The 19,296-nt window shown below is 35.7% G+C and overlaps 1 protein-coding gene across 4 annotated transcripts in view; it reads left to right on the forward strand.

Moving 5' to 3' along the window:
- The window catches only part of LOC117405596 (protocadherin-9), a 228,732-nt gene that overhangs the window by 114,514 nt on the left and 94,922 nt on the right, over nt 1–19,296 (forward strand). For 2 of the 4 annotated variants that reach the window (XM_034923727.2, XM_034923728.2), the window contains one exon: nt 16,997–17,198. In XM_034923727.2, the coding sequence (XP_034779618.2) occupies nt 16,997–17,198 (202 nt within the window). The remainder of the gene's footprint in view (nt 1–16,996; nt 17,199–19,296) is intronic. The other 2 variants (XM_034923729.2, XM_059030273.1) reach the window with 1 other exon arrangement.

The following is a 19,296-nucleotide window of genomic DNA, read 5'->3' on the forward strand; positions in this document are numbered from 1 at the left end:
GGTGTTTCTTTTTCTAATCCATGAATGACTAAAATAAAGAAAACAGTATTCTTCTTCCAATCTGTTAGTGAATACTGCATGCACGCCTTTACATCCTTATACAGTCAGCGGCGCTTTATCGGGACGTCTCGAGAAAAGTAAAACTATCCTGAATAAATGACTGTCCCAATTAAACGAGAGGCATTTGAGACAACCTAAATCACGCTTTTTTGTTTCTAAATGAAAAGAAAAATAATGAAATCACATCCCATTATGATTGAATATTAAATACATAATTTAAAATATGAGTCAATTGTTTTTTTTTATTCCTAAACAAATTCAATCACTGTTTTTTATTTTTACATGAAATTAAAAAGAATGAAATCACATCTTATCACAAGGCGAGGCACCTGTGATGTTGACACGCCAACTTTCTTTGCAATAGCAGACTGAGAACCCACAGGAGACTCCTCCTTTAAGAGTTCAACGTGGCTTACGCAATTTGCAGAAGTACTCACGTACTCACGGCACTGTGCTATGCAAACCTGTCTTGCTCTGAAAAGCGATCTCCGGTCATCATTTGAAAATACAGTAACCCAATTAAATGACTTAAATAGCATTGGGAAGAACTGTCTCCCAGAGTTGTATCCCATTTAAGCAGAAATCCCGATTATCAGTATTCCACGTAAGGCGGCGCCGACTGAATTATATGAACTGCATTTGTAAATATGTGCCAGTCAACAAGACTAATGGAACATACAGTTAAAATGTAGACTCACAAATATAAAGTGCACGTAAATAGTACCTAGTAATAACAGTACTTTAAGACTGGAGTATTTGAGTCTGTATACCTTAACCCTTCTGCTACGGTGGCGTTAGAAATTGTTCATACATGAACGATGATGTAATGGTGATGTAGACGCCCATTTTAAGCCTTTTATTGGGTGATTCAGCTTACCAGAAATCCTACTAAATTGTCCAAAATGTTTATAAACCCAAAAATAAATTAACAAAATATTAACTGTAGTGAAATATGTAAAGGATAAACTTCAGGTATGACTCTCTGTGACCGAGTGCTGTTGTTGCAGTGATGTGTGGGTAGTGATGTCACGGACCAGGAAGTAAACAGTAAACACAAGCAATGGATGGAATGGTGGAGCTGAACGCTACTGCGGTCAGCGTATTTATTAAATAATAAAGAAACAGTTTAAACAAAACAAAACCACTTGCACAAAACAAAAGGGCACGTTGGCCAAACAAATAATCAAACAAATAAGCGTGCTGGTTTTAGCACCAGCACGATACTTAGCAGTTGTTTTTAATCTTTCTCTCTCCTCGCTCTCCCCGTACTCTCCTCTGTACACCCTCCCCTGCAGCACGGACAGCTGCAGGTTCTTATACTCTGGAGGGGTTAACTAGCTGTTAATTATCTTATTACCCCTCGGCCACAGTCTGCACGAGTTTAGTAAGGATGCGTGACTGTCAGCTAGTTAAATAATCAGTAGCTGATCAGCCATGCATCCTCACAGGGTTTTTAAATTATAAAAACAACAATAAATACGCGGCGCTTTGATCTGCGCCGCTAACAAAAATACAAATAATAATAAATATATATATAGGGGTGGGACAATCCGCCATACTCTCCAATCAAAATGCATTTCACGAAAGCCACAGGCCAATAGAGATACCTTTTATTAGGTCCAGCATTTCAGTATCTTAGGTTTTGGTTTCGATTACCATATATACCATGATTTTAAAATGCAGCATTACCAGAAACCATACTAAATTGCTTTACATAACCAAGAAGGCTTACCGACCCCAAAGATTTTTTTTGTTTGTTTACAGAAGATATTGATGAGTTGACAGATCTATCTGATGGCAGACTTCTTCACAGTACGCACCCCAGTCAAACAATTTGGTGTAAAATCAAAACCAGACACGGTATTTATAAAATTATTTCTGATCCTAGTTCCTTAGGGGTGTGGCTACCACTGATACTTTTTTAAGAAGGAGATCACTAAATTACACTTATGCAGACATTTGTAAAGAAAAATGCATTTTCAAGTACATTTTAAAACATTCAAACTAGGCAATCATATTTCATCATAGAGTGAAAATGTTATTGTCTTAATAATCTTCAGAATCTCAGCTGTTTAGAATGGTATAATAAGGTATACTTTTGTGGATATTTGTCCTGATACACAAGTCAAAATCAAGTTATTTCAGCCAGACCTCAAACAGGTAAAATGTTCACCGGAGCGGAAGGGTTAAAGGGAGTGGAGACCAATTGCTAGGGCCATGACCAGCTGACCAGTGCATCTTGGGATAAAATATCTAAGTTTCTATAACACATTTTTCTGTTTTTAAGGTTAACTGGTCTGTTGTATGCACTGTAAAACAGAGAGGTAAAATTAATGAAGTAGTCCCCCTGTTAGTTTTAAAAAGCTAACCTTTATTGTTAAAGCTTCCTCTTTGTGAGCAGAAGAGTTTTAGCAGTAAGTTATGTAACGGTTAAAGTTTTTTAGAACAGAGCCCACAACACATTGTTTATCTTATTTGATTTTTGTCACACTGATTCAGCTTGAATTATATTAAAACACAATGGGGTCTATATACATCATCAAAACAGTGAGAATTTGTTTTATTGACTCATCCTAAAATGTACAAATCTGCACTAAACAAGGTCCCATTCTACTGTATTTGTATTATTTTTTAATGATGGTAATAAAAGGAACTGACCCCAGTAAGAACTTACAAAATATTATAAGAGATACCAGTTTGTATACAGTGAATGTCAGTTAAAATTTAACTGAATGGGAGATCATTTAAATGAAGCAACTGGAAAGCCAATAAATCTTAGTTTACTAATCTTGAATTCACAAAACTCTACTGGGGCCTCTGTTTGGCAGTACAGTGAATTTATCAATATTTATTTTCTAAATACCTGAGTGTTGCTGTCTATGTAAATTAGATAAAGAACTGCAGAAGACTTGCTAATGCGCTGAAGAGGAATCTTGTTTTGACAAATCAGAAAGGACTGTATGAAGATTAATAGCAGGTCTAAAATCAGCTTGGGCCTGGTAGGAGCAGTTCTGTTGTTCCTATGTAGATTTTCTTTTAGCTTAGTGCATACATTTTAGCACATATTCCTCAAGCGTCCTATATTTCAGTGTTTGATAACTGAGGTGCCTGTTTACTTAAGTACAAACAACTTATGCTCTGATTCTCTGCAGAATAAGAATCCTAAAAGTTATCTCTCTCTCCAACCTGTATGAGAACAATTGATATTAAGACAGGATAACAATACTATTCGGTCTAGATTTATTTACTTCCTTTGCATTGACTATTATTCTGTCACACACTTCTTTAGCCACTTGCTCCATTTCCTTAATTTTCGACTTGCATCTGGGAAACTCAGACTCGGCTGGCAATTTTGAACCCAGGTCGTCAATGCATTCATTCATAATGTTGGGCTCGAAATCTCCTGAACTTACGATTGTCTTAAAGCATTCAAGGAGATCCTCTCTGTGCTTGAAGACAACGTTAACTGTCTGAATACTGAAATCCCATCGCGTTGCTGCCCCTGTCGGAAGTCTCCTGCTTACTATGGCATTCAGTACCTCAGTACTCTTTGGAGAGCGTGAAAAGAGTGTCGGAAAGCCAGAAAAACCACAAAAGAAAATTCTAACTTGCGAGATTTTAGATAGAGCTTGCTCCATGATTAGGTTTAGCTGTAGCATAGCAATGGACATAATGTGCAACGGGCAGTGAAGAAAAACATCCTGCTATGTTTGTGATTTATTTTTAGTGACTATACACATACATACCGTATGTATGTATGTATGTGTGTGTGTATATATATATATATATATATATATATATATATATATATATATATATGTGGAGGGGCGGCACCCTAACACCCTCTATACACGAGCCACCACTGCCCACATGTAAAGCTATGGCAACTTCATTAAGATAAGCTCCCTAATCTAAATAAACCAATATACCGTCATATATCAAAAACACTCAACAGCATGCACGATATATAAACTGTGGCTCAATCACCAGTAGAATAACAATAATAATAAACATAATAACAGGCATTTAAATATTACAGTGAGGGTCTCACACTCACACTTGTGATTACAAGATACAGGAATGGTTTTCTGAAGTTTTTTTTTTTCTTTGATGGCCTCAACGAGCCACCGTAAGAAAATGGTTGTTCCCAATTTTAAAACTTCAAAAATAAATACTAAAGGCAGTACAGAATGTTTGATATTTTAGTGTATTGAAGTCTGTAATTGAATATGATCATGTACAATATTTGTTAAGGTCAGACGTGTTATTAACGCTGGTAAGTTTATCACTGTAGAAGACACCAGTCGGAAAGTTTGTCTACTTGACTTACAACATATGATTGGCTGTAGTGGTTAGGGCTCTGGACTCTTGACAGGAGGGTCGTAGGTTCAATCCCTGGTTGGGGACACTGCTGCTGTACCCTTGAGCAAGGTACTTTACCTAGATTGCTCCAGTAAAAACCCAACTGTATAAATGGGTAATTGTATGTAAAAATAATGTGTAAAAAATAATGTAATTGTATGTAAAAATAATGTGATATCTTGTAACAATTGTAAGTCGCCCTGGATAAGGGCGTCTGCTAAGAAATAAATAATAATAATAATAATCATGTATTACTGTTGAGTATTTTGTGTTTGCTATTTTAGCAAACAAGTGTCTAAACATATAAAGACAGATAGCTATATTTGGAGATGATAAGATGCTTTAGGATACATCAATTGCAATAGTACCAGACAGCTCTTCACAAAAGAGAATTGCTTCTATTGTGCTACCTTAACATCAAAATAACTTCATGTTGGGTTAGCTTTTTAATTTATGGAACCATACTTTGCTGGCTACTTAATCCTAATGGAAAATGTATTCATAACAGCAGTGACAAAAACATTATTATGCTATTCTGTGATCCTTAGCTATCTATGCTTATGTAACATGTGTTTTGTCATTTACTGTTTTTAACATAAAAGAATTCTAGAGCAGTTACTAAAATACATCAAACAATCTTGAGTCTCTCTTTAATTTATATTAAAAAAATGAATGAAATGGAGACAGTCAAAGAAGTGCATAATTTTTGCCCTTTTCAACACTGAAGATTACAATAAGGAAGCGGCCTCTAATATTTGCAATTCGAGAGGTATAAGTATGTATTGTATACACTGTATAGAAATGTAATAATGACAGAAATGCCAGCCTTTGAAGTATCAGAAACCTAATATTAAGCAGCAGCCTGGACCCCCATCTGAACAGTAACTTATGTTATCACCATAGACGTCATTTCTCAGCCAGCATGATTTCTGGTAAATTAGATATTTTAAAAGGGATATTTATATTGCAGTCAGTAGACGTTGGACTCATTTGTAAAGCTAAAATAAGATGTTAAGCCTCAAGTCCACGATGGCTTGTTCATAAGAACATAAAAAAAGTTTACAAACAAGAGGAGGCCATTCGGCCCATCTTGCTCGTTTGGTTGTTAGTAGCTTATTGATCCCAGAATCTCATCAAGCAGCTTCTTGAAGGATCCCAGGGTGTCAGCTTCAACAATATTACAGGGGAGTTGGTTCCAGACCCTCACAATTCTCTGTGTAAAAAAGTGCCCCCTATTTTCTGTTCTGAATGCAGCTTTATCTAATCTCCATTTGTGACCCCTGGTCCTTGTTTCTTTTTTCAGGTCGAATACCTTTTAGAATTTTGAATGCTTGAATCAGATCGCCACGTAGTCTTCTTTGTTCAAGACTGAATAGATTAAATTCTTTAAGCCTGTCTGCATATGACATGCCTTTTAAACCCGGAGTAATTCTGGTCGCTCTTCTTTGCACTCTTCTAGAGCAGCAAGTTCTGAAAGTTAACAAAGCACATCAATCAACCAACTAATAAAATAAAAAGTTAAACTCAACAAACATAAATATGATTGTGTTGCATAATATCATTGCAGAAAAATAATGATTGATCTTCTCTGTGGTTTACTCCAGAAAAATATTTTAAATAAAGGAAACTTTGTATCAGTTATGAACATTTACAAGGCATATATTTATGTGTCATCCTAAAATTAAAATACACTTGTTTTTCTTAATATCATACCCCCTATAGTTAAACTGATACTGTTATGTTTTTTTTTATATATACAGTTGCATAGACAATTAACTGTTTCATATGGAAAACAATCCTTAGCACTTACATATACTTTTGAAAAACAGTAACACACTCACTCTCTCTCTCTCTCTCTCTCTCTCTCTCTCTCTCTCTATATATATATATATATATATATATATATATATAGTATATATACTGGTTTTATCTTCATTTCAAAACTACACAGAACAAGCTGACAAACCCATTGGCAATTTACTGTGGTGTCTGTTTCAGGCCAATCGTACAGGATCCATTACGCATAAATGGTTGTAAAACATCAAAAAAATAATTTCAAACTTATTTTCAGTGTAAATGACTAATTGAAGTGTTATCATAGAGACTAATGCAAATGACCAGAAGATGGAAACTCCACTTAAAATGCTCTGTTGTACACTCGCACACATTAGCTTTTAGCTCCATTAACTGTGACAAAATGCATAGTCATTAAAACATAGGCTTCTTTGTAATTCTCTGACATTCAAGGACAAGAGTGTAAGAATAGATATCCTATTAACAAATTTTGGGGGAGAAATAGCTGTCTCAAAACCAACCTAATTACATTTGATACTCCCTTACACAAAATTGGTAAAAAAAGATCAAAACCACCAAATCTACAGCTACAAACAAAGACTTGTATTTATATCATCTTAAGGGACTTCATACAAAATATAGACCCTAATGCACTGAGCTAGGCAATCTGTCTGTCTGTCTGTTTGCTCCTTTATCTGTCTCCGTGCTTCTATGCATACATGGATCTTTCCTGGAATAGTTTCCCTTTGAGCAAAATACTTAAACAATCTTTTTCTATCCTCTTTGTAAATTGCACTGCTCACAGTGTTGCAACAACAGTCCAGGTAACCTCCAGGTGGTGAAACATGTTAACTCCAGTTTTACTACAGTGGTTTCTCATCAAATGTGAATCGATGGGAGGACTGGACCAGGCAATGCATATTAAAGGTGTGCGGTCTGGACAGGGATCTGACCTTTTCGGTCTCTACTAATATAAATCATCTTTGAGTAGTTAGCATTCATTTTTTAGATGGTATTGACATGTTTGTATTGCAACTAATAAAAGTCCACACAGTTGACCCTGCAGAATATTTGGTCTAATAAAAATGGAGTTGAAAAAGAAGTCCTTCAATAAAATAATTTCACCTACACTACTGTCACAATTACAACAGATCAGTGTTGTAGCAAAATAATCACTTTGTATTATGTCACCATCACAAACGAGCTTGGTAAAATAAGTAGATGCCTGTGTCCTTCTGGAAACTAATGTATTGATTACTAGAAAATGCTGCAGTGTCTTTTCTCTGATCTTTATCACAGTTTGTCAAGTGTTCCATCTGCAGACAGAGGGCAGGCAGTCTCATATACTTAGCTGCTAATCTACTCACAACGTTGTTGTCCTTTAATATTAGATATGAACACCGACACCTCTCTGCATTTTTCATGCTTGATATTTTGGTATCAGGTTTTATATGACTTGAGAGTATTCAGCTTCAGGCTTTGTCGGTGACATGTCACAGAAAAATAAAATAAATAACTTTCATTCAAGGCTGCAATCAAGCATAATAAACCATTCAGTTAGCTGTTTAAATAAGTACAAGACTAATTACATTTTATTTAATTGTTTTAATTTTTTCCCCCCAGAGAAAGCAGTTATTTTTCCTAGACTGGGGAAGCAATTGTGTGTTTGTAGCGGCTCCCTGTGGAATTCTCGGCATTGTTCAAATAGATTCTTTGTTGAAGCTGTAAATCTAAATGTATTTAGTTCAGTGTGGTGGTTGGTATACTGCACAGTCTAACTAGGGATGATTTTTCTTTTCTCTTGGGATAAGGGCCTAACAACCTAGCCAGTCAGCTTAGGTTATAGAGGATAGTATAGATTGGCAAGGGAACTGACTGTATTCCAATTGCATTGTTCTTTAAATTAAATACGTCCTTGTCCCTGTTGTTACATATTTTATTCTTCAAGATTATTTTCTTCTTGGTTAAATTGATCTGAAGGCTCTTCTGTAATTTTGCGCTTCACATATGGTTAGCTTACAGTATCTTAAAATAATAAAACACCAGGGAAAAGCGCTGGGTTTATTTTTATGACATTTTCACTGCATTTGTGTTACATTTTACATTTTAAAACACTGTATTTAGCTCAGCTCTTTTAAAGGCCACATTTCCCATCTCCACAAGGGCTAGGAAACAATCGAACGGCAATTTGCATGCAAAATCTTGTTTTCTTTCTTTTAAGTTTCCTAAGTCCTCAACCCACATCACATTGGAGTCTGCACACTATAAAAAGGTTAGGGTCTCTTCAAGTGGCAATTTTTGTTTTCATGATTGTTACTTTGAAAAACAAAATGCTAATTGTTAAATGTGGTGATATTTTTTTTGCTTCGCTTGGTCAAATAAATGTAAAGATTTACCAAGATATTTGAGAGCGCTGTGGCAGTAATATGTTTGGGAAAAGCTGCATAGTTGTGGATCATTGGATTTCTCAATATCTTTATCAATATTCAAATACATTTCAGATTGGACAGAAAAAGTAACAATTAATCCCTGACATGTGTTTTTGATACTTAGTAAAATATTAGCTAACATTATATCTGTTAGCAACATATAGAATTTTGCAATGACGCAAGTGTTGCAAGCAAACAAGAAATCCTGTAAACTGTTGCATTGTAAATAAACTCCTCTAGGTGTCTTGTAATAGTTGTAGTGTGTTGGCTTATAAAGTCACAAAGCAGTTGGTATTTAGGTCCAGAACATTTTTGATAGTGACAGGTACAGTAATATTTTGCCATTATGACATTTCTGCTTGTTCCGTGTGCTATGTCACAATTGCTCATGCTTCGTGGTCCCACAGTAGACCTCTGAAGTACCCTATTCTTCACCCCCATTTGGAAGACTTAGAAAATGAATGCTCTTTAGATAGCACACTTTCCAAGTAAGATTTATTGTACTTTATTGTACAAATATGAAACAGTGACCACAACATTGATTTCCATTTTAAGGATCTGTGTGCTAAGGTTAGTTTTAGACATGTTTTTTATATGCATGCTATTTTTTTACTGGTATATATTTTATATTTCTACCTGTCTAACTCTAAATGATTATATTGTAACAAATGCTAATGCCTGGCTGGTGCTGTGTTCTACAGTACCAGGCAGGAACCAGATACAGCCTCTTTCTTTTGTCTCAAACTGTAAACAATGACCGTGACTGGTCTGGTGCAGTGCAAACAGTAATTATTGAATGGTGACAGCCATGGCATCCCATGGTACCACATAGCTCGTCAGTTTTGATGCCGTAAGCTGGTCTTATGCTAATAGTTTCCTAGTGACTGCTGGGCAAAAAAGATACACATTTTAATGCCCTGCTAGATAGTCCTATAATTGAACACAGTTTAAATACATCTTTTATTATTATTATTTTATTTAGCAGACGCCTTTATCCAAGGCGACTTACAGAGACTAGGGTGTGTGAACTATACATCAGCTGCAGAGTCGCTTACAACTACGTCTCACCCGAAAGACGGAGCACAAGGAGGTTAAGTGACTTACTGAGGGTCACACAATGAGTCAGTGGCTGAGGTGGGATTTGAACCAGGGACCTCCTGGTTATAAGCGCTGTTCTTTAACCACTGGACCACACAGCCTCCTTCTAGTTTCTCTATTTCATTATAATGATGACAGTCATTATGTGATCTGTTTACAAATCAGTCGCTCCTGGTAAATGATAAAATCATAAACATGCAAACATTTTAGCAAGTGCAGGGAAATACTTTAATCAAATGTTTTTTGTTGGGGTTATAATAACCTAAACAGTTGCAGATTCTAGTCTCTCTTTAGCTCTATACTCTATATTAATGTATATTTTTAGATTTAGTGAGGGATATTAAAACTAGTTGGCATCGGTGACACCCTTGGCTAGAAAGAGGTGAACAGTTTAATTACTATAAACCTTGGACCTAGCATTGAACATATTGTAGTTTATTGGAAAGCAAGAAGGAACAGAATTATATAACCTAATGTTCATCAGTGAATTACAGTTCTAAACATGAATGGATTGTCTTTTTTATATTATTTAAGAGGCAAACCGCCCATCTAATGCTATAAATGCTAGACTAACACATTTTTAAAATACTGGACCTATTCAATGTACTGTATTTTTTCTTTAAGTTTCCGAGACAGTGTTTAGAATAATAACATAGCTGATCTTCCATTCCAATTAGCAGCATGCCTGATTGCAGCCCATTTTACAATAAGCATTCTGGACCAAGCAGAGAACATTTTAATTGATGCTAAAACCATAGAGCTATATTCACATAATGATGCACTGAATGACATAAAGAATATGTCTTGTAAGATGGGTATCAGGGGTGAATTCATTGTATTATTAACAATGTGAAGAGTATTATGCGTGGATGTGGATATATTAATATTGGACATGATATTGCAATCATGAAACAAATGTGAATGGTGTTACATTTATTTCATTTGTGATCAGTGTGAAAGCTGTGCTCAGTAGGAATGAATTGATATTTGGACCATGGTTTTATATTCATTGTCATGTGATCATGGATCTTTTATTTAAATGAGTATAAACATGTTTTCTTTTAAGCAATTAATGACAAACAATAACAGCATAATTTATTTGATTGCTATTGAAGCAGTCACTTCTTTAACATTTTTTTCATGTTTTTCTTCCAGAAAATGTGGAGAAATTATTTATTGTGTATCTATGAAATTATACTTTCTTATAGACTGCTATATTCCATGACACATCAGAGAGAAACCTAATTCATGACATCAACCTTACCATTGCTATGATAATGAATCTCTCGGAATTCCATTCAACTGCAACGCCAATTCAAAATCGTGACATCACAATCGGCCATCTACCTCGGCCATCAACTTATTCACATGACCTCATGTACAGTAGTGTTGAAGAAGTGTGCTTGCTGTTCATTCTATCAAAGCACTTTAATTTTTGATCAAAGAAGCCCATCAGGACTTTCCCATGTATTTATTACCTACATTTTTTGATAGTTTAGCATCTTATCTTTGAAAATTTAACTTGTGAAGTTAGGCCACCTCTGAGAATTATGTTTCATGTAACCTGGGATAAAAAAAAAGAATGAGAAAAGATCACAGCTGATAAGATGTTTGTCAGGTCAGGTGTCACAAAGTATGGGACACCAAAAACATAGTAAACCAAGAATAAAAAACAGCAAGAAATCAGATTCTATACAAACATGACATAATAATGTTGATGACCATAGTGTAGAGCTGCAGGTAATGTAAAAGTACAACAACACAATGGAGCTATAAAACATGCTTTGAGCAATTAGAGAAATAACAATATGTATTAATGTATTTATTTAACGTGTCTTTAAGAGTATGACAAAACAAAGTGTTGCCTTGACTATCAGATTTTACTACCATGTGATACAGGATATCACTCATTATTTTCACTTTAAAAGGAACCCATTAACCCCACTGAATTACCCTGCCATGTTCACTGAAGTTCTAAAATATCCATGCATTTATAAGTAATACTGGATTCTAAATCAACTGATTGCATGCTGTATGAGCTATTATTGTGTCAAAATGATGTGTAAAATGCCTCTTGAAAGTCTGCATACCACCAGGACTTACAATACATAATTGTTATTGGCAAATGTTTCATAATTGCACATGCATTTTGTTAATATGCATTTCACATGGATTTCGGTCCTGTCAGAAGGGCTGAGGAGCTGAGAGTCCTTATGGCAGAGGTCACTCAGCATGAAACAGAGTTGTTTGGAAAAGCCTCAGTCAACATCAGTTATGCTAGTATCCTTAGGAAATGATATGTATTGGCCTGCCTTTTTAGGCATGACATCCAGAAATGTGCCTAGCACTCTAGAAAAGGTGAATATGGCTATTTCCAGACATTCCAACTGTGGTCTGAAAGGAACCAGAGGCTAAGTAGTGCAGAGAACACAGCACTTTCACATGTGCAGGGATAGCGGTCCCTAGATTGACGCTGGGGTCTAGCTTATCCCTCAATTCAGCTATGAGGTCAAGGATGACCTGTGGAGCTAGAGGATAACGCTTTAGCACCGCATGCTCCAGCATCCCAAACAAAGTGACCTTGGGATTGATTATGCGCAGTCTTCTTCGTCTGGCCTTTCTCCTCCGAACGTGTTCCTGTTTCTCCTCAACAAGAGTTAGGTGTCGCCGCATCAGGAAGTGTACCACAGCAGCCCTCCTGAAGCTAATGACAGGTCTCTGCAGGTGTGTGCTTTTATAGAGCTCTTAGTTACTCGCTTCTACAATGGTTTGCACCTTGTAAGAAGAGATGTAAGGGTTTTGGAGGGTCAGCAATTGCCTAAGTGCAAGGCAAAATCCTTGCATCACATTGTAATCTTTGCACCAGCAGTATCCAGATCCCGCCCAATGCTATGCTATTTTCTTCATTTGAATGCATTTAAATATAATTGTAATGGATTAATGATGGCAAAGTACAAATTTGATAGCAGGTGCACAACGCCAGGTGCACACCATTCTTTACATACGCCACATTTTTAGTGGCTGGTAAAATCAGACTTTACGGCTGCTAAACACAATTTATGGCAGCATTATGGGGGGTTTGCACCCGCAAATCACTTTGCGTGTATCCTTACATCACCCCCAAAATATGACACATTTATATTGACACATTTATTTACTTCTAATCCAACATGCTGTAAGAATATTTTGTAATGTGAATTGTATTACTCATACTGGAACTGTATTATCAGTGGAGAAGGCAAGTCTTTTCTCACTTAATTTCAGAGTATGTCTCTGAAAAAGATACCGTATATACAGCATATACTAAATACTGTATATATCTGACTTCTGTCACTTTCAGAGAATTGTAATGCTGGTTGCTGAATCTAAATCCTGGTTAACTATTATGGCTGTTTTTAGTGAGTGGCACTTTTTAAGGAACTATCATATTATATAATTAGGCTATTTGCATTGCCTGGAATTATGTGACCTTTGCTTTTGCCAATGATTACTATAGCCCCGCTGTACACAGTCATACTCACTGGTGGGATCTTATCAGGCAGAAAAGGTTACCAGGCTGCTCGTTTACTGACTTGTGAAAGGCTTTCAAATGTCATGAAATCTATAGAAAGATGATCAAAATCAAGTAATGAATGAAATGCAAAGTTTATTCATTACTCATTGTGATATTCCAAGGCCATGAATACAATGTTCAGAGACATGTTATAGAAACCATGTTTTTATACTACAGTGTGCTGTTTACAACGTCAGATTGAAAATCAGTGCTGCCTAAAAACGATAGAATCTGAAACGTACAGTGATAGCTTTGATACTATTCATGTTCCTTCTTATGAATGAGCCATTGTGATGTGCTCTATCTTAGGAATCGTGTTCTTGGGTTGCAATGTGTACAGGATATGACAGTCTGGCCCTGGGGGTATAATGTCTGTACACTACCATTCAACAAGTGTCAGGACAGCATTGGGACAAAGGCTGTCCACAATTCTGGTTGGAGGGAATGTATATGAAAATCCTCTGTTTTAAATTATCCTTCCTTACTGTACTGTTTTATGTTATTTTGAAATGAATCTGTCTGAATGAGTACTTTTTGTACTCAAAGTCTATGTTAACAAATGTTAACATGATTATGTTCCAGAGTTAAGCCATTTTGGAACATTTGATCCTAATAATAATAATAATAATAATAAAAGGATTAACAGTGTTCACAGTTGGGACTAATTGTAGTCATCCAAGCTAAAGAACTACAAGTAGTTCTAGAATATTGTGTTCAGTTCTGCTCATCTCGTTGCAAAAAGGATATTGCTGCTCTAGAAAGAGTGCAAAGAAGAGCGACCAGAACTGTCGTATGCAGACTACGCAGTGATCTGATTCAAGCATTCAAAATTCTAAAAGGTATTGACAATGTCGACCAAGGGGACTTTTTCGATCTAAAAAAAGAAACAAGGACCAGGGGTCACAAATGGAGATAAGATAAAGGGGCATTCAGAACAGGAAATAGGAGGTACTTTTTTACACAGAGAATTGTGAGGGTCTGGAACCAACTCCCCAGTAATGTTGTTGAAGCTGACACCCTGGGATCCTTCAAGAAGCTGCTTGATGAGATTCTGGGATCAATAAGCTACTAACAACCAAACGAGCAAGATGGGCTGAATGGCCTCCTCTCATTTGTAAACTTTCTTATGTTCTTAAGTACTGTTTGTTCAGCAGATTTTCTCTTTTAATCTCCCATTTGACTTTAGTTTGTTGAGGAAATATGTACAACACTTATTTCATATTGGCTTTAAAATTAAAAATATGATAAATAATTAAAATAGGACACTAGAACACAAACAAATGCAAGAATATGTATTTCAGTGTTGTTTTTCGTGTCTATTTGTTTCAATTTGAATAATAATGCACATAAAAATAATGGAAAGTGTTTTTTAATATTACACCAATTTGAATCAATAACTGCTTGATTACAATTGTGAGGCCAGTAATGAATGTATAGTAAATGTTACATAAATGCAATGCAAGTGTTAGTTTTTCAGAGTAATGCTTATACTAGAAAAAAAAGATAATGTATTTAAATATACACGGAAGATTAATCTCTTTCATAGAGCATTACACCTCACATTAGTGAACATTCTTTCTGGTAAACAGCTGATGTATAATGGTGTAATAAATAAATGTTAGTTAGATATCAGATATGCAGCTGAAGTTGGGAACTGAATGGGATCACTTTGAGCTCATTAGGCACATGGCCAGTAGGGGCATGGAGGAGAAAAACAGTCCCTGATGTTTGTGCTTCCCTATCCTGTAGGAGTGCTACATCTAATTCAATAATAATGTAATTAGCCCTGCAAATCTGCATAGCAAGGATGCAAACCTGTGCTCCTCTGTCTGTCTCAGTCACCGTGCACAACTTGTGGTCGTTCTCTACCAGTTGAGCCACTCGTGAACTCCGCAATAATGTCTTGTATAGTACTATAAAATATAAACTTGATGTATTTTAACAGAAACAATTAAAAGTAGTTTGTATGTTCAATTATTCGTTGTGATATTCACAACTGCTGAGTGCCAGTTTACAGTTTTTTATATTTTTCTATACTTCCATGCATGTGGCAATCAAAGTAATGTGTTTATATTCAATCAATTAGATTTTTGAGTATAAGAGCTGCTGCTGTTTGATTATTTATGATTCAAGTCTTGTTAATTGTACAGCTGTATGTCTGCAGTCTAATGTTTGAGCATCTTTTATTTGAGTTAAGTCTTTCCCAAGAAAAACTGACTTAATATATGTTAATGGAAGCTTTACAGTTGTATTTTCTGCTGTGTGACCATTTTTAAATTGTGATGAGTAATGTAACACTTAGCAGAGCTTGCTGATTGTGCGTGTTGGCCATGCTGATACATTTACTATGCAAAAGTATAAAACTATATTCTATAATTTCAGTTTTTTTCACACCTGTTTATGGGAGTCATTTGTTTTATGTACCCTACAGACAGAGAGATAAGTGCAAACTGCAGCTTTCATGTGAAGGAATATTTTTTTCTGGGTTGCTTTTGCACAGTGGGATCCCTGTACTGGTATTCAATATCGGTCAGGCAGTAAAAACCCTTTGTTCCCTACGCAAAAAAAGTACATACCTGCATGAAAATCTAAATGGAATCAAAGAATTACAAGTTCAATGTGTTTAAGAAAAAATATTAAGTACAGCCAATAGCTAGGTTTAAAAGGAAAATAAGACAATGTACTATGATAGATTAACAAAATGTTGATAGATTAACAAAATCTGAATAGTTGTGGTGGACTAAATGGGTGCTTTCTCCAAGTGACCATACAGTATATCACATGGTCAAATTGAATGTATATCTTTCCCTTATAGCGCACTAATAGGCATTGCCATATTTTAGTCATTCCTGGACTGCAGTTCTGGAAAATCAGTTAATTAACTGTCTCAATAGCCCTACTTTTACAACAAAGGTTGAGATTCGAAGTGGTGATATTTAGTGAAACTCGCTTATACATGTGGGTTCATGCAAATGACCTACAGACATTCCCTGTATTCAGAATATTTTAACTGCAGTGTCAGACTGTAGTACATCAAACACTATTTTCTAACTCCTGTAAGCGATACTTAGTATGTACAGTACTGTTTCTTCTTCTCACTTCAAGGTTTGTTATAAGATATCCAGACCCATCCTTTGAGGAGTGGTAGCACATAAAATTAGTTGTTAGTCATTAGTGGTGCTGAATCTTTGAGATGTATATGTAATGCGGTGGGATTTGGATGATCAATGCAGGTCTTAAAGAGCCAAGTAGAATTAGAATGCGCTTTTATTAATTTAAAAACAATTACTGTGTAAGAGAGAATATCAGGTAATTACATCATTAGTTTCTCTGTAATTATTACTATAAACTGTTACCCAGTTAATACAAAGTCTGACCAACACCACATATAGCAAGTGAAGGAGCTCAATGATACTATTGTAAGAATCAACATTATTTTTACAGATCATGTTTTTATTTTCCTTTGTGGCCAATAGGGGACATGGAGTAACTCCAGCATAGGGAGTTACTTCATTGGTAATGTTACCAGACACAACAAATATAAAATAAATAAATAAAAAAAATCACCCTAATTTGAATATTTGAATTATAAACACATTAAAACAAAAAGTCAAATCTGAAACATATTCCCTAATAAAACACTTCAAGAACAATAGTAAAGAAGAGCATTAACAGGTTTGTTTTGTGCTCTTCTTTCTAGTCACAGCGACGTGTTACATTTCACCTCCCTGATGGCTCCCAGGAAAGCTGCAGTGACAGCGGTCTAGGGGACCATGAGCCTGTGGGTGTGGGAATGCTGATCTCACACCCTCTTCCTCTGGTTCAGCCACAGGACGAATTCTATGACCAGGCCTCGCCAGACAAGAGGACCGAAGCTGATGGCAACTCTGATCCCAACTCTGGTGAGTGACCATTTAATGCCTTATTTTGGTTGGTTGTGTGAAACAGCTGGCATGTGTATTAGAATACAAAGCACAAACAACATATTCAAGGTATTTTCTGCAACCGTGTTGACTTCCAAGAATCTTCAGTGTAGCTGTAATTGATCCATCATCTAATCTGGTAATTGAGTGGGTAAAAACTTTGTTAGTTACAGACTGATGAACATGTCAAACATCTTATCGGACTCCCTAATGATTTGTGGGTTAACACAAAATATGCCTGTAGTTTTACTTTGGTCAAATCTATCAAATCCTTGTTTCATTTAGTTTTCTGGGAAGGATGTTCAACCAAACACATTCTGATATGAACTTATTTAGACTTGACCAACCTTGGAGTGTGGCGAGGCTTTTTAAATATTAATTAATGTAGTAGAAACTGTTATCTGCAATTACTTTTGGAAAAAGATACATTTTAAACAGGCACAGAGCAAAGTGTTGTCTTTGCATATGGAGTTCTTAGTTTGTAGGTGATTTGTTTTCTAAAACATTTGGGCGGAACATATCAATCCCAGGAATCTCTGTTCATGTGAAAGGGTCTGTTTTGTTACACTTGACTGAGCAAATTAAATTCAATAAAAGGAGGACAGCAGGAGAATGTGTATACTTGTTGAAACGATTCAGTCTTTGTCAATGTCCAAGTAATTCTGTACACAGAGGGAAAAATACTGGGAAATTGTTCAGTCAATATTTGTAGAGTATAGAATGTTTCAAAAATGACCTCCAGTTTTTGAAATATTTTATTGGGAAATTCAATGCATTACATTCTCACTAGCCCCTCAAGTCCCTCAGCACCCCCTGACACAATTCCATACCTTTTGTATTGATTCTACTTTGTATGCATTTGTACATGATTTATTTAGATTTTTCCCCTAGGTTAGCCCAACTGAGAGGCAACCTTTATATTTCCAATGGGGCCTTGCTTTGACCCAATTTTACATTGTGAAGGACTAAAGCACTGAGCGATCAAGTGCCTTGCCCAAGGTCACAGAGTGAGTCACTGCCTGAGATGGGATTCATATCTTATAAGTGACAATAAAGAAAACTATCAGTGTAGTGCAACAAAGCCTACAGATACGTAAAGGGTGACACATTATCGATCCAAAAAATGTGCTGTGCACAGCAAAGATTGTTTTCACATGTTAAACTGTTTACAGTAATATATTGCAAATCAAAGTCTTGGCCACTAATATTGTATCTATATTTGTGTTTTCATCAAATATTCACTGAACAGTTACTTTAGCATTAAGGTATTAAACCAAAGAAAGGTTCTTAAATACAGAAAGACATATTCTTGTTATTTTTTGTTAAAACAAAAAAAAAGAAAATGAAACCATAAAAGCAATATTAATAAAAGAAAAATCAAACAAGCAGTATAATAGTGAAGAAGGGAAGCAGATAATTGAATGGCTTTCCCATGGACATGAGCTATTTTGCCTTTAGCATCATAACCTTGTACATGTGAGACATATTTATTTGCTCCTATATCTAGCAATTATGAATTAATATGTTTTGTTGGCATGTTTTTTTTCTGCAGGATAAACAGTGTTTCAAGTAAGAGAGCAAGTCGCTCTCATAAGCCAGGTATTTCGTTATTCAAAATAACCAAGTTATTTATTTTTGTGTTTAATTAAATTAGATATTCCCTGAACCATGCTGCATTCAAATAAATGTTTTAAATGATCAGAGGTCTTGAAAGAGAGTAACCATCACCTGCAGGTAAATAACAGAATATACTCATTCAGAAATGTTTCAAAGTTCTCTAAGCTGTTGGTTATTTCAGCAAAAAAGCTTTCATACATTAGCTCAAAGATGAAATAACCTTTAGGGCAAGTATGGCTAATTCTGCAGTGTGGAGTAGTGGTTAGGGCTCTGGACTCTTGACCGGAGGGTCGTGGGTTCGATCCCAGGTGGGGGACACTGCTGCTGTACCCTTGAGCAAGGTACTTTACCTAGATTGCTCCAGTAAAAACCCAACTGTATAATTGGGTAATTGTATGTAAAAATAATGTGATATGTTGTAACTGGATAAGGGTGTCTGCTAAGAAATAAATAAAAATAA

Source organism: Acipenser ruthenus, chromosome 9 (genome assembly GCF_902713425.1).
Source record: "Acipenser ruthenus chromosome 9, fAciRut3.2 maternal haplotype, whole genome shotgun sequence".
Classification (NCBI taxonomy): Eukaryota; Metazoa; Chordata; class Actinopteri; order Acipenseriformes; family Acipenseridae; genus Acipenser; species Acipenser ruthenus.